At 32.6% G+C, this 15,121-nt stretch overlaps 1 protein-coding gene across 17 annotated transcripts in view; it reads left to right on the top strand.

The window, feature by feature from the left end:
- Nucleotides 1-15,121, top strand: part of C2CD5 (C2 calcium dependent domain containing 5) — a 94,993-nt gene that overhangs the window by 16,094 nt on the left and 63,778 nt on the right. For 7 of the 17 annotated variants that reach the window (XM_009180357.4, XM_009180360.4, XM_021922107.2 and 4 more), the window contains exons 4-9: nt 1,546-1,717; nt 3,733-3,828; nt 4,809-4,964; nt 5,816-6,014; nt 11,277-11,428; nt 14,248-14,439. In XM_009180357.4, the coding sequence (XP_009178621.1) occupies nt 1,546-1,717; nt 3,733-3,828; nt 4,809-4,964; nt 5,816-6,014; nt 11,277-11,428; nt 14,248-14,439 (967 nt within the window). Of the gene's footprint in view, nt 1-1,545; nt 1,718-3,732; nt 3,829-4,808; nt 4,965-5,815; nt 6,015-10,180; nt 10,306-11,276; nt 11,429-14,247; nt 14,440-15,121 lie in introns of all 17 variants that reach the window. The other 10 variants (XM_009180368.4, XM_009180365.4, XM_009180363.4 and 7 more) reach the window with 3 other exon arrangements.

Genomic DNA, 15,121 nt, shown 5'->3' with positions numbered 1-15,121 from the left:
AAGTATATACAGAGAGTATTTTTAATGGAGTTAGAAATGGGGAGAAATGTCTTGGAGTAATGATTAATGGTTTGTTTTATGATTCTTTCTCTTTTATTAAATGTATACATAACAGAATAGTACTGGAGAGAATGCCATTGGATGACAGATGATTCGGAATGGGTTGGGATTCAAAATGATCATTTTATTTTAACATTTCATTATGGAAAATTTCAAGCATGCATAAAGGTAGATTAGTATATTGAACCTCACCCACCTTTAACAGCTGTCTACATTTTACTGTTCTTGTTTTTTCTTTTTAACTCCCGCCCACCCCAGTTTTCCTTCTAGGGGGGATATTTTAAGGCAAATTTGAGATGTTGTATGATTTCATCTATAAATTCCAAATTATATACCTCTTATCCATTATCACACTAATGATATCAGTAATTCCTTAATGTATTTTAATTCTTAAAATAATCTTCAGAGGCTGGATTATTAGCTTAACATGAACAAGAAATTAAACAGGGGATAGCGAAAGGCATAATGTTTCATATCCAAGTTTAAAAAACCAACCAAAGTATACGGGTTGTAGAGTTATCACTTGACCAAAGCATATGTAAGAGTGATACAGAGATTGTGGCCAACCACAGACTCAGTCTTAATAGTATGGTATGTCTGGTGTAAAGAAGAACATCCATAGACTGCATTTTAAAAGTGTAATTTTCTTATTATAGAAAATAATCCTTTTGCATTCTGTCCCAGTCTTAATACTGTCTGTAATATGTTCCCTTCTGGCCACTATATTGGATGAAGGGGGCTGGCAAATTAGATAATGGCCTGATATCCAGACGGTGGCAGCCAAAATAGTGAACGTGTCTTCCATGAGGGAGAAATCGTTTTGCACTGTTCTCCATTGTAAATCCCTCCGTTGGGCACAGTGTTTGGCATATGATAATAACTCGATAATGACTAAATAAAAGGGGAAAGGGTAGACGTTTATATCATGAACTTAATTTGTGAACTTACTTAATTTGTGAATTTGTTACACATAATGTTAGTTATGTGTAACTACACATAACTTACACATAATGTTAGTTTCTTACACATAATGTTTCTTACACATAATGTTAGTTTTCCTTATGGTTTTGTTCTCTGAAATCACCCTTAGAAATTGTGGTGTCATTGTACTCAATTAGCATTCTTCTCTCTATAGATACTACATGAACTGTAATATGACGTTCCTTAGGCACTTTTGCTGTATATCGTAGGCAAAGTTGTAAAACACAGAATGATATGTACAAAAATTGAGATATAACTTTTTTTGTTGTTAGTCATCCCACTCTTGTGCTGAGAGATAAACTTTTTTTCTTTAGAAAGATGAGATATTGTGTAGGAAAAGGAGCTATAACTTTTTGTGTGTTAATTCTTTTCTCTACTTTGGTGCTTAGAAATCTGTAAGATTTTATTTGCAGATGGTCATCCTTTTCGTTTGATATAGGTGTACATTTGTGGTAATTAAGATTTAAAAACTATGTGAGATTTAATTTTAAGGTATGCTTTTAGGTGGATGATGAAGACTTACAGGATGAACCTTTACAGATCACAGTTCTTGACCATGATACTTACAGTGCAAATGATGCCATTGGTAAAGTGTACATTGATATTGATCCTTTACTGTATAGTGAAGCTGCAACAGTCATCTCAGGATGGTTTCCAATTTATGACACCATACATGGTAAGGAATAATAAGAAAGTATTAAAAATAACAATCTTAATCTTTTTTACTTGTCTTTAAAGACATTTGTGCTATATTTGGTGGTTTAAAATAAGTATCTTTAGGCTAGGTGCGGTGGCTCTTGCCTGTAATCCCAGCACTTTGGGAGGCCGAGGCGGGTGGATCACCCGAGGTCGGGAGTTTGAGATCAGCCTGGCCAACATGGAGAAACCTCGTCTCTACTAAAAATACAAAATTAGCTGGGCGTGGTGGCGCATGCCTGTAATCCCAGCTACTTGGGAGGCTGAGGCAGGAGAATCGCTTGAACCCGGGAGGCGGAGGTTGCGATGAGCCGAGATCACGTTCTGTGCAACAAGAGCGAGACAGTTTAAAAAAAAAAAAAAAAACCATATATACATATGTGTGTGTGTGTGTGTGTGTGTATATATCTCTTAAGATGATGCCTTTTTAAAAATAAACAAATAATAGTAAATTATTGTTAGTAAAATTGTTGCTTCTCAACATAATTTGAGATAATGCTTGCTAAATTTGTACAGTATGGTAAGTAAATGCATGATTTAAAACTGATCTAGTGTTGATACTGTGTTTCTAAAACACATTTTCAAACTGATTAATACTGATTTTTGTGCTTACAAATTATTTAAAAGTTTTTTGTTGCCTGAAGCAGGACCTTCTGGGCAGTTGGGATTACAGGCACATGCCGTGACACTTGGCTGATTTTTAAATTTTTTTGTAGAGACACGGTTTTGCCATATTGGCTAGGCTGGCCTTAACTCCAGAGCTCAGGTCTGCCTCAGCTTCCCAGAGTGTTGAGATTTGCTTTCTTAATATTTTAGTAGGTAAATTATTGAGTCAGTTTTCTTAGGTCTTCCACCATAAGTGTGAATTTGACATGAAGTCAGGACAGTCAAATGAAAATATTTAGTAAATGTTTAGAGATAAGAGCTGGGTCATTCTTATTTATCAGAGCATGTTTTGAAAACCCGTATTCTTGGAAATTTTTATTTACTTAATTTTTTTCTCGCTATGTTTTCCAGGCTGGTCTCAAACCCCTGAGCCCAAGCTGTCCTCCTGCCTTGCTTCCTGTTACAGGCATGAGCCACTACTCTTAGCTTGGAATTTTTTAGTTAGCTTACTTTAACTTATATTCATTGAAATGAATAAAACTTCTTTTGTTTTAAATCAGATTCTTGCATTACTTCTTAAGAATATATAATCTGGGATCATAAAGATCTGAATTTTAATCCTGGATCTGCCACTTAACAGCTATTGACACTATGTTAATTCCTTCATTTTTATTAAATATTAATTTCTTCCTTTGTAAAACGAGGATGATGCTACCTTATTGGGTTAATGTGACCACTCTGAGATACTACCTGTAAAGCATTTAGTACATCCTCTTTCACTGCTCAGCAAATGTTGTCACCATAATCATTACATCATCATCAATTCAAATGGGACTCCTTTCTAATTGGTCTTGGGTCAAAGTGGAAACTTGTGGTGAAAATGAAAATTACTCATTTTCTAATGCATACATGTTGTGCTTCAGAAAATATACAGAAACTACTGAGAATGAAAATAATTAGGAAACAAAGCTGCCATTACTATCATGATCAACACATTACAGATGCACCTTGATTTGTGATGGGGTTATATCCCGATAAATTCATCCTAAGTTGAAAACGCATTTAATATATCTAATCAACTAAACATTGTAGCTTAGCCTAGCCTATCTCAAATGTGCACAGAACACTTATATTAGCCAACAGTTGGACAGAATCAACTAAAACAAAGACTACTTTTTAAATAAAGTATTGAACATCTCATGTAATTCATTGAATTCTGGACTGAAAGTGAAAAACAGAATGGTTTTGCACCTTGGTAAAGTTCAAAAAATTGTAAGTTAAATCATTGTATTTTAAAATCATTATTTAGCATTAATTTGCTTCATTATTTAATTGTACATTACTTTCTTAAGGTATAAACTTGATTTTCTTTTTAAATATAATTTATAGGTATCCGTGGAGAAATCAATGTAGTTGTCAAAGTAGACCTCTTCAATGATTTAAATCGATTTAGGCAGTCATCATGTGGAGTCAAATTCTTTTGCAGTAAGTAAACACATTCTGTTACTCAACAGGAAATGTAATAACTGTTAAATATGAGAAATCAAGTTAGCATTTCAGAAGGCAAGTAGAAAGGGTATTATACTTGGTTTTAATGCCAAAGAGAAAATTGTTAATTTTCTAGAATAGTTACAGTAGTTCTGATTTGAGTATAAATGGTATCTAGTTTTTGAACATTTATAGAAAGTTTTATTAGAAAAATCCAGTGACATTTTACTGTAGTATAGGACACTGAAAGAAAGGAGCAGAACACGACGGCTAAGCACTGTGGTGCTGTCCCAAAATACACAGGCTTCTATGGTTATTGGGTCTAGGGAACTCCATGAAATATATGGGTCTGAAATGGGCAGATCTTGGTGACTCACAGCCAGCCTGCAATAGTAGGATTGAAATCCCTAACTAGCTGACTTAGCTTCAGTGCACTAATGTTTATTTTAAGAGGCTAATTTGGTACAGATGTATTCAGGTTCTCTCCTTTTTGAATCTGAACTTGACTCCTCAGGTCATGTCAGAAAGGTAGTGGTTTGATTTTTGAAACTGTGCTATATGGTGTACAGAAGTGCTTTCACAAAGGGCTTTGAATAATTGAAGATTTAAAAAAATTCATTATCTGCTTTCTACCTATTTATGTAATAATTAGCTAGCTGACCTAAATTTTGATTTTTTAAACTTTGTATTGAATTCTGTTTAAGGTCGTCTATAGCTGTTTTCCAATTTATACAAATGCAATTTATATTTATTTTGCTTACATGAGAAAGGTGAGAGGCTCCATGAAAGAAAATAAGTATTTCTAAAAATGAAATAGATCTTAGAAGACTGATTGGAAGTATTATTATAATTACATTGAGAATATTACAGTAAAAGATGTTCTTATGTATCTAAAGGTCAGAAAACTGAGATGAACAGTTTTTAAAAACTGAGTTTTACCTTTTGATAAACAGAAGCATAATAATTTGTTTTAACAGCAACATCTATTCCAAAGTGCTATAGAGCTGTGATAATTCATGGATTTGTAGAAGAACTTGTGGTCAATGAAGACCCAGAATATCAGTGGATTGATCGAATTCGCACACCAAGGGCATCAAATGAGGCCAGACAGAGACTCATTTCGTTAATGTCAGGTATTTAAAAAAAATAACTTTATTACTGACTGATTTAATACTCTTAAATTTTTCACTTTCCTTTGACATGCTACCTCAACTTTTACAATGAAGGGTATGAATTAGCAGTGACTGAATGCCTTCCCCGACCCAGCCTTCCTGAACACACTTGCATTGCCTTCTTTTAACAAGTGGAAATGCAAATCAGAAGCTTGTAGTAAAAGGAAATTGTGTTGATGAGGTAGTGTAGTGGAAAGAGCACTGAACAAGGGGGGTTCAGGAAGGAACCCTGAATGGGAACCTGGATTCCAGTTTTCCTCCCTCTACCATTTATTTGTCAGAGCTTAAGCAAATCACCTTCTTCTGTCTCTCATACTTTCTGTTCAAATGTTGCCTTTTCACAGTTCTTCCCTGGGTAGTGTAGTTCCCTCTACCCATTTGACCACTTTCCCTGCCACTGTGACCTCCTTCCCTTTTTAAATTTTTCTTTGAAAAACTTGTTTACTATTTTATTTAAAGTTTATATTTATATTAAGAGTTATATATGTATATGCATGAATATATATGCATACATATGTTTCACACAAAGTATCAATGTTCTATTTATATAGTAAATATGTATATTTGTTTTTGTTCTATATATTTGTGCTGTATAAGTATATATTATATTTTATAATTATGCTATATTGTAATAGAATTATGTTCTGTATTCCGTAGAAGCTAAACCAGATTATCTTTTAAGTTTCCTTCAAGCTCTGAAAATCTGTGATTTTCTTGGACTTTTTTTTTTTTTTTTTTTTACCACTACCATATCCAGTCTTATAGTATGTAATGTAGAGAGAAGCAAGAATGAGATTTCCTACTCTTTGTAGGTGAACTGCAGAGGAAGATTGGCTTGAAAGTACTTGAAATGAGAGGAAATGCAGTTGTGGGGTACTTACAGTGTTTCGATCTGGAGGGCGAATCTGGGTTAGTGGTGAGAGCCATAGGAACGGCGTGTACTCTGGATAAATTAAGTAGCCCAGCAGCATTCCTTCCTGCATGTAATTCCCCATCCAAAGAAATGAAGGAGTAAGTATGAATCAATGAAATTGTTCTTGCTAAGATTTTTATCTTTTATCTATGCTTTTTCATTTGATTTGAAACATTTTAGTAGGGTGGTTCAACATTTTCTCTGTGATGATTTTTATTGGCAATGACTGTCAAAATTTAAAACTTAAAAATATTTAAATATTCCTAATATTTTATTTATACCATCTTATTTATTTGTATTTTTATTTTTTGAGACAGGGTCTTGCTCTGTTGCTCAGGCTGGAGTTCAGTGGCACAGTCTTGGCTCACTGCAGTCTTGACCTTCCAAGCTCAGGTGATCCTCCCACCTCAGCCTCCTGAGTAGCTGGGACTACAAGGGCACGCCTGCATGCCCAGCTAATTTTTGTATTTTTAGTAGAGATGGGATTTTGCCATGTTGCCCAGGCTGGTCTCAAACTCCTGATCTACCTGTCTTGAACTCCCAAAATGCTGGGATTTACAGGTGTGAGCCACTGTGCCCAACCTATACCATCTTACTATGAAACAAATTAAGTAATATAAAATTAAACATTCCAGATATTTAGACACTGCATATATGAAGCATAAAATGAATATTCATGCATTCTGTGGCATTTTATTTTCTGAGGAATGCTTAAAACCCTCTACCAGATAATCCAATTATATTTATTAATGGCCACATAGTATATAAAGCAGGAAAAATTGATTTGTGCGGAAGTCTTAAACTCAAATGTCTAGAGGCCAGGGAATTTATATGAATAAACTAACCGAGTGTAATTAAATAGAGTATACCACTGCCTGCAAAGCCAAGGTTGGCAAACTTTTTTGGGAAAGGCCAATATTTTAGGGTCTGCCCATATGATCTCTTGTCTTTATTTACAGAAAAGGGAGTTTGCTGATCCCTAATCTAAAGAAATTTAGAGTCATACATTTTAGAAAATCTATGTGTGATCCTGCAAAACACTTTTGTTGACTTGATTTGGCCTGTGTGTGTCATCACTGTGTCAGAGGCAGAGATTTTCAGCATGATGATAGTGGTGACTGTCAATACAGAATGTTTGGAACAAGATTTTTCTGTCATAATGATTAGGGGGCTAGGTCCTGTTGGGGACTAGAGAGACTGACTGTTCTGCAAAGCAAGGGACAACCCTATACAATGAAGATTTGTTCCATCCTAAATGCCTTTAGAACTTCAGTTGAAGATCACTCATCTAGAGATTCTTCTAAGTCAGGGGTTGGCAAACTTTGTCTGTGAATGACAAACTGTACAGGTAAATAATTCAGTTTTTGCCGATGTTGCTTCATAACTGCCATTGTAGCACAAAGGCAAACATAAACAGTATGCAAATGAATACAGTGTGACTGTGTTCAAATAAAACTTACTTACAAAACAGATGGCAGGACACATTCGGCCTGCAGTCTGTAGTTTGCGGACTCCTGTCCTAGATAATCAGGGAGTCAGAGTTGTATAGTCAGGAAACCTAAAATGTTCCGCAGTTCAGCAGTAGTCAGGAGGGGTTGAATAGAAAGGTATCGTAGTATGAAAAAACATGTTTTTTCACAATCTTTTTTAAAATGAAATTTTCATCTTAAGTGCATTCTTTTTGTTTAGGCATTTTGTTTCTGCTGGCTATTAGTCATTTGGGTTGAATTTTATTCATAAAAGGAAGCACAGTGTTACATACTGCATAATTTTATTTGGAAACACATTGGCAAATGAAATAATTGTTTTAAATAAATTGAAGAATGAATTTGCTTTATATTCCATTTGAAATATCTCCTAGAAAGAGAAGAATTGCCAGCTGCCAGCAGTAGAGTCAGATTGCAGGTTTAGCTTTTTGAGGGATTCAGATTGTTTTTCCCTCTCTCTGTAGCAAATTTAAGTAAATATTTAGTAGCAAATTAAAGTGAAAGTTTAAGCCAATTTAAGTAAGTTACTTAGTTGAAAGAGAATGAGAAAGCTATATTACCTGTTGCTTTCTTAGAAATAAGGATAGCAGGGGTATATGTTTTGCATGCATTCAGGAAGAGTTCTATTAGCGTAAATCTTCTGGGATTGTATGTGTCTTCTCCTTTTCTAATCTTGTTGTAGCCTCATGATGAACTTAAGTTCCTTCCTTAGGATTTTCTGAAAGGCATCTTACTAATAAAGTCAAGTTATTTTGAAAAAACCCTCAATACTCAGGCTGTTTTATTTCAACTAGCTTCATTGTATTTTTGATAATGAAGCAATTTGGGTTCTATTTCAAAGCCTATTTTATGATTCAGCTGATTATAACTATTCTGGTATTTAATTATCATGTAATATTGTTGATTCTAGACAGAAATTTGATAAAAGGTTGTCTAGATTATGTTATTGACTGGCTGGAAAGGAATATTAATATTATAAATACCACAGGTTATTATTATGAGACATCCTTTCATGCAGAGACACTGATCGAATCAGAAAACTCCAAGAATACATTATGGTGATGTTCCAGTGCATTTGAATTTTAATTTGATGCCATAATTTGAACATTTTACACTGTTCATTTTAGTTTTTCATTTTATTTTACCTATATTAATGGTGTGTTCTACTTCCTAAATTTGTTTTTTTCTTTTAGATGTTTAGTGTCATGCACACTATAAATCCCTTTGGTGTTTTCCAGCTTAACTCTCTTGACGATAGAAAGTGCTTTTAAGTATGAGTTATTGCTTCTTTACTTAAGAAAAGTGTTGAGAGACAAATTCTCCTGTGTATAGTACTGATTATAATAAATATAGCTTTGTTTATTTTTAAGTCTTGGATTTTTAAATTCTTTTTGAGAATTCTTACACTTTTTCTCACTTCAGCAGAGAAATAAAAACAAAAACAAAACGTTACTCATTTTTTTGTGTAAAAGTAGATCACCAATGAATTGTTTGATTCTTATCCATTGTAGTAAATATCTTTTAATTTCTATTAGCAACAAACGTAGAAACATTTCCGCTATTGTAAAATCAGTAATATTTTCCGAAAGTAGTCTGTAGACCTTAGGAAGGACTATTATGATCAATTAGTGATAGCTCATGTTTGAACCTTGACAAATTGTGAATTGGGGATTGTTCTTGGGCAGTCAGTAATATAGCAATGGAAAAGAAAAAAAAGGTCAGGTAAAGTTGGGCTCTTGGCCTGCCTTTAAAGTGGGGATGATAGTTTTTCAGAGTGTACTCACTTATGATTCATATGGTTCTGTTTCCCTCATTGTGTGTAAGCAAAGGCATTGCACAATGAAATAATTGCTGATATTAAATTCAGGATTCTTATTTATGTAATATACCTTTTTACAACATTCAGTGTAATCCTTTTAGCCAAATTTTTTCTTAAAAATTTAAAATGTTATATATCAATGTATTCTCGTATAACTGCTCTAAGTATACACACACATAGATATGGTTTATTATAGGATGTAAGTTGATATCTTAGAAAATTTTGATTTGGAATATAGTTTATATAATATATTCTGTATGAGAGCCAAAGTTATTGACATTGTTTTATGAAGGTGTCTTTAAAAGCAAGGTCCCCTTGTTTTGCTTCCAGTGTAACCTGATTTTAAGCTATATATTTGGTATATAGAAATACTAGAATATGTTTATCTGCATATATGCGTTCAGTTCACTCATTTCTCTTTATGCCGTCATCTCTCATATTCTTAAGTACCCCTATCTTAGCAACCTAGACAGTTATTTAACTTTCTTTATAGAAAATATAATTAATTATATCTGCAATTCATATCTCAGTTTCAAAGGTAATGTAAGAACTTCATATTTGATTTTTTACTTTTATGGGTGTCCCTCCCCATAAATAGTGCATAGTGAGTTCTGTTGTGATGAAAATAATAACAAATATGTTAAGGAAACTTAAAATACAGATCTTAGTCTTGTTCTCACTTAATTTCATTGACTATTCTGCTTGCCATTTTCTTATTCACAATTAATAAATTAATCACAATTAATTTATTAATCGGATACTTTAAAACTATGACTATATCCTAACAAATTAATATTGAGCTATTTTTCAATTTCAACTTGTTTTTTGCATGCTAGGGATTAAAAAAAATAAGTTCTCTTCCCTAACTAAAGCTCCTTTGAAATTATTTTAACATAACTCTGCAATCTGTTGTATGTATTGTTTTCTTTTCTTCCACTTTGACCGCAAATTCCCTCAGGTCTCCGCTGGTTCATCCTCCAAGCCATGGATGCCGCTCGACTCACAACAGCCCAATTCACACTGCTACTGGCTCACGACTTACTCAGAACTTCTCTGTGTCTGTTCCCACTCTCATCTATACTGGTACGAGACTGCTCAGACTCCAGAGCTGGGGAGATGCAGGCCACGGGCAGAGTGGCTGCAGAGGCAGGCAGGCAGGTAGTGTAGGCAGGTACCACAAGTCTTTGCTTCATCCTTTTCTTACTCGAAGTCCAGCTGCAGTGAGGAACTTCTGTATTTAGCTGCCACAGAGTCTCTAACTATATGGAAGTGAAGGTATTTTTCCAGCTTCCAAAGTCTCTTCCACAGATCCTCAAATAATGCTATTTTGTGTATGTGTACTGTGAGTTTTGAGGCGAATCCTCCCATACATATTTTATAATTATTTCTTCATTTGCTTAAAAATAAAATTGATGATTAGATTCTAAATGAAGTAGCTGCCAAAGCTTCCAATTTGCTTATTTTCTTTATATACAAAACCTATTACAGTAGGTTCTATTTCATTCTGTGGAAGAGAGCTATTGGAGAACAGGTAAGCAACTATTCTGCATTAAAGGCAATGTTTCTGTGTAGCTGTATTCATTTTTCTCTCTGCTGTGTTTTTAGCTGTGGCACTCTTGCTGCTATAGGATAAGGAAACATTTTTTATTTTGAGGATATCTGTGTGTGTGCAAATATAAAAACAATTATGAATATTTACACACACCGCTTGTAGTTACCATTTTTCTTTTGTAACTTACAGCATTATTTGAAAATATTTTGTCATGTATTCTTTTTATTTCTCCTTTTGATATTTTTTATCCCCTTAGTCTGTCATTTCATGCTTTTTTGCTTTTTCACTTGGCTTATTAACTGTTTCAATGCAGATAATATTTATCTGGAGAGTGATGAATGGTTAAACAGCAATTGGTTGTCTTTGGCCTCATTCCCAGCTCCACACGTAAGAAATGACTGCTGGCCCTGCCCCAATTCTTTCCTGGTGTTTGGATCATGCTGCCACCCGTCAAGCCCTTTGGCACATGATTACTTAATATTTCTCCACCTTCTTCTGGCAGGATTCCCTTCAATGAAGATCCCAATCCCAATACTCACTCATCAGGACCCTCAACCCCTCTGAAAAACCAAACCTATTCCTTTTCACCTTCCAAGTCCTACAGTCGACAGTCCTCTTCTTCTGACACAGATTTGAGTTTGACACCCAAAACTGGTAAGGCGCTTCCACCCACCTTTTGTTTTTTCTTTTTTAAAAAATTTGTTTCTATTTCTTATTAGCTTTCCATCCAAATCTTTCCTCTTGTTTTTGGCACTTAAGTTAAAAAGAAAATGTGAATACTGACCATTTTCAGTTACTGCAATTAAAATATGAAAATTTTGTATAATTCAGAAATTATCTTGTCTACATTTCATTGATTTAATCATAGTGTAGATATCAAAGTCCACGATTTATTTTGGCATATAGACATTTTTCATTTTATGCTCAAATTAAGAGGAATAACATCTTAAAACATTTGACTAAAAAGTAACACTAGTAGATTGTAATTAGTTGCATACAAGCATTTTTGAATTTATTATTTCTGCCTATTAATGAATATAATTCTAAGATTTTATTATGAAAAAACTTTTAACCACTGAAATGGTTGTATTAGAGTACATCTATCTATTAACTGGATATTTAAAATGTTTGGTTTTACTAGTCTTTCTAGGTTAGAAAATAGCATTTTTACTTATTCTTAAATTTTTCTGTTTATTAAATTTATATCTTTTTCTTTTCTATTGTATTTTGATGAATGATTTCTGGGTTTTTATGAAAATGTTTTATGATAAAAAGTTGATGAAAAAATCAGATTAGTTCCTTATACCTTAGAATAGAATTAACTTATTTAAATTATTAAAGTATTATTGTTTAGAAAAATTTAAAATAAATTAAACTTAAAACTTAATGGTGTGAAATTTTTATAAATAGTATTTTTGTCTGACAGTTTTCCCATCAGATGATTAAAACAGTTATTTGTTATTTTTAATTAATATTTTTTAATAGCCCTATTTGTATGTTAGAAATTTATAAAACAATCCTAGATTTTGTGAAAACAAGGAAAAGAAGCCTAAATCCAAAGCAGTGCTACTTCTACAGAAAGATCATTTTTTAAAAAGGCTGTAGATTTAATTTCTGTTTTCATAAATGAAGTCATAAAATATAAAGATAAACACCTGTTTTCTTGAAGATAACAGCTTCATCTTTCTAGATAATTATGAATAATGTCTACACATAATGTAGTTATTTGATAGTAATATATGCTTTGGAATTTGGCACCTTACCAGGTTTATGCCATAAAAACTGAACCATCCAGACTGTAGTGAAAACAAATTTTTTTTTTTTCAGATAAAGCGTAAAAGACTCTGGCCTTAAAATTCATGACAATCAAGACAAAGACTTACATTACTATTTGAGTAATAAGTTTAAAAAATATTTTTGAGACTGTGGTCCACTGACTGCATATTCCAAGCCTTTATTTATTTATTATTATTATTATTATTTTTTATTTTTTTTGCCATACCATAGATAAAATTTGGAAAGCATTTCCTTGGTCTTTCTGTTTCTTTTTTCTTTTTTTTTTTTTTAAATTCACCAAAAAGGCCAAGCCTAAAGAAGATTGTCAAGTAATAATTATTAATGAACTTTTCATATTTTATCTTCTGGTTCCAAATTTTTAGTTTAAAAATTTTTATTTACAAATGGGGTGTTATTCCCATGTATTCCTATATTTATAAGCTGCCTCTAAATAGTTTTGTTTTTCCTAAAATTATTTATTACTTCAATAGCTTATTTATATAACATTAGCAATTTTCAGCCCCTTGGCCTTATATTGTGAGTCCCTGAATCTCTCTGAATTGTCCTGAAGAGCACTCCTATCTCATGGAGACTTCAAATGGAAAAATTGTGATTGTTATAAAAGTTCTAAAACTAAAATTTCAGCCTGTATTTCATGATTTTCTGCCTTCTAATTTACCTATATCAGAATCAGTGTCTTGAGAAATAATGGACAGACATAAGCTGATTATAATTTATTTGAGAATCCAAAAGTAGAATAAACGACATTTAGACAGAAATTTTTTTTTTTTTTTTTTCTGTTTGTAGTTCAAGCTACATTATCTGTTTTTCTGGTAGGTCTCTTTTAAAAACATTTATATTTATTTCTCTAGATACTAATTTTGACATTTACAAGGTTTTATTTTTATATTTTTTCCCAAGTATTTAATAGTGGAATTTTAGATTTACTAGTGTTAGAATATTGATTTGATACCTGATTTTAGCTAATATTTTTAGCCAGTCTTTTAACTATGTATAGTTTTTACAGAGGATATTTGACCCTTAGGGTACTCAAATCACGGTAAATGCAAATAATACTATGATCAGAGTAAAGTATTAAACATTTTAGAGGAAAAAGAAAAGCATTAATATGTATCTCAAAACTGGACAGAAAGAAGTTAATATTAAAATTAATACTGACAACTGTTTACCTAATCCAGTACTGAGTATTTTTTATGGGTATTCAATTAAAGTGCCCATAAATGCTATCTAAAGTTAGTAACATTTGAAGTACTGCACCTTTATAACTTTAAATAAGTGTTTATATTTTAGGCAGCAAGTCTGGCTCTAAACATTTGAAAATGTGGTATATTTTAATCTTACAAATTCTTAAGCCAAAAAGGGCAGGCAAGTTAAGTATTTTGAAGACGTCAATTAAAAGTTATTAGAATCACATAAAATCCTAAGTTAGTGATTTAAAAAATTTTAGTGAATGTGAAGTTTGTAAAGGTTTTGTTAAGTTTTAGACTATGCCTTTTATTTACATTATGTGGGATAGATGGTCTTGCTAGTGACTTTTCATTTGCTTAGTGTAATTTGTCTGTACATTTTAAAGTTCATTTTTATTGTTATATTTTGCCTCATCATTGCTTTCCTTAGCCTGCATTTTTTGATCATCTTCTGAATCTGCATCTTTTCTCTGCTACTTTCCTCCACAGCACCTTACCCACAGGGACCTAGGATTTACCTGTGTCCCAGCTCCCCCTCTCTCTCTTGTGGTTCCCTTCATCTTAAAAAGTCCTGTCTCCTCCTCTCGGAATCTAGCCTTACCCCTCATCATTCTAGCCTTGTCAGCCCAGTTCTGAGGAAAAGTGTTTCTTTCAGTGAAGAGCTGTTCCTGGCTGCTTCTGGTAGGATCACATTATGTCAGCTTTTTAATCCCTTTATTTTTCATGCTGTAAAGAATTATTGGATATTTTATACAAGATGCCTTTCTATTATTTTTCTTACTGGTAGACAGTTAAATAATTGGAATTATAAGGATATAATTGAGGATTACTTGATGGCTAATCATGAATATTCTGCCAAATTATTTTATATATTAAAAGATTATATGTCTAAGGACATAGATCTGGGTATTTCTAATATTATTAGATTCTTATTACTACAGTTTCTGTTTTAGATGCTTTACTTTCTTTCTCTTCATACCAACTCCATTCACATTGGACCTGTATCATCATGTTGCTAAACCAGTTGGTTACATTAGTAAATTATTCTGTTTGAATCAGTTTAAGTCTCATTTTGGTGATATTCTTTCATTATCTTTTTTTTTCTGTCTGTTGCATTAATTATTAAATTTTTCTGATATATTTTCTGATATTTCACTTATCACTACAAATTTACATTTTATTTTCTGGCTTTTAATATGCTTCATATAAAGATCTTAGTTTCATTTCTATGTTTAGTATTGTATAGTCTCTAAAAATAATGTTCAGATTACTATAAGAAAATTTTTTTTTTTTTTTTTTTTTAAAGAACAGAATGGGACTATACATATGCTAACCTTTGTTTCCTTATCCAAGAACAGCTAAA

Source organism: Papio anubis, chromosome 9, assembly GCF_008728515.1.
Source record: "Papio anubis isolate 15944 chromosome 9, Panubis1.0, whole genome shotgun sequence".
NCBI lineage: Eukaryota > Metazoa > Chordata > Mammalia > Primates > Cercopithecidae > Papio > Papio anubis.
Note: the sequence above shows the minus strand (reverse complement) of the source record. Positions and strands in the feature narration are given on the sequence as shown.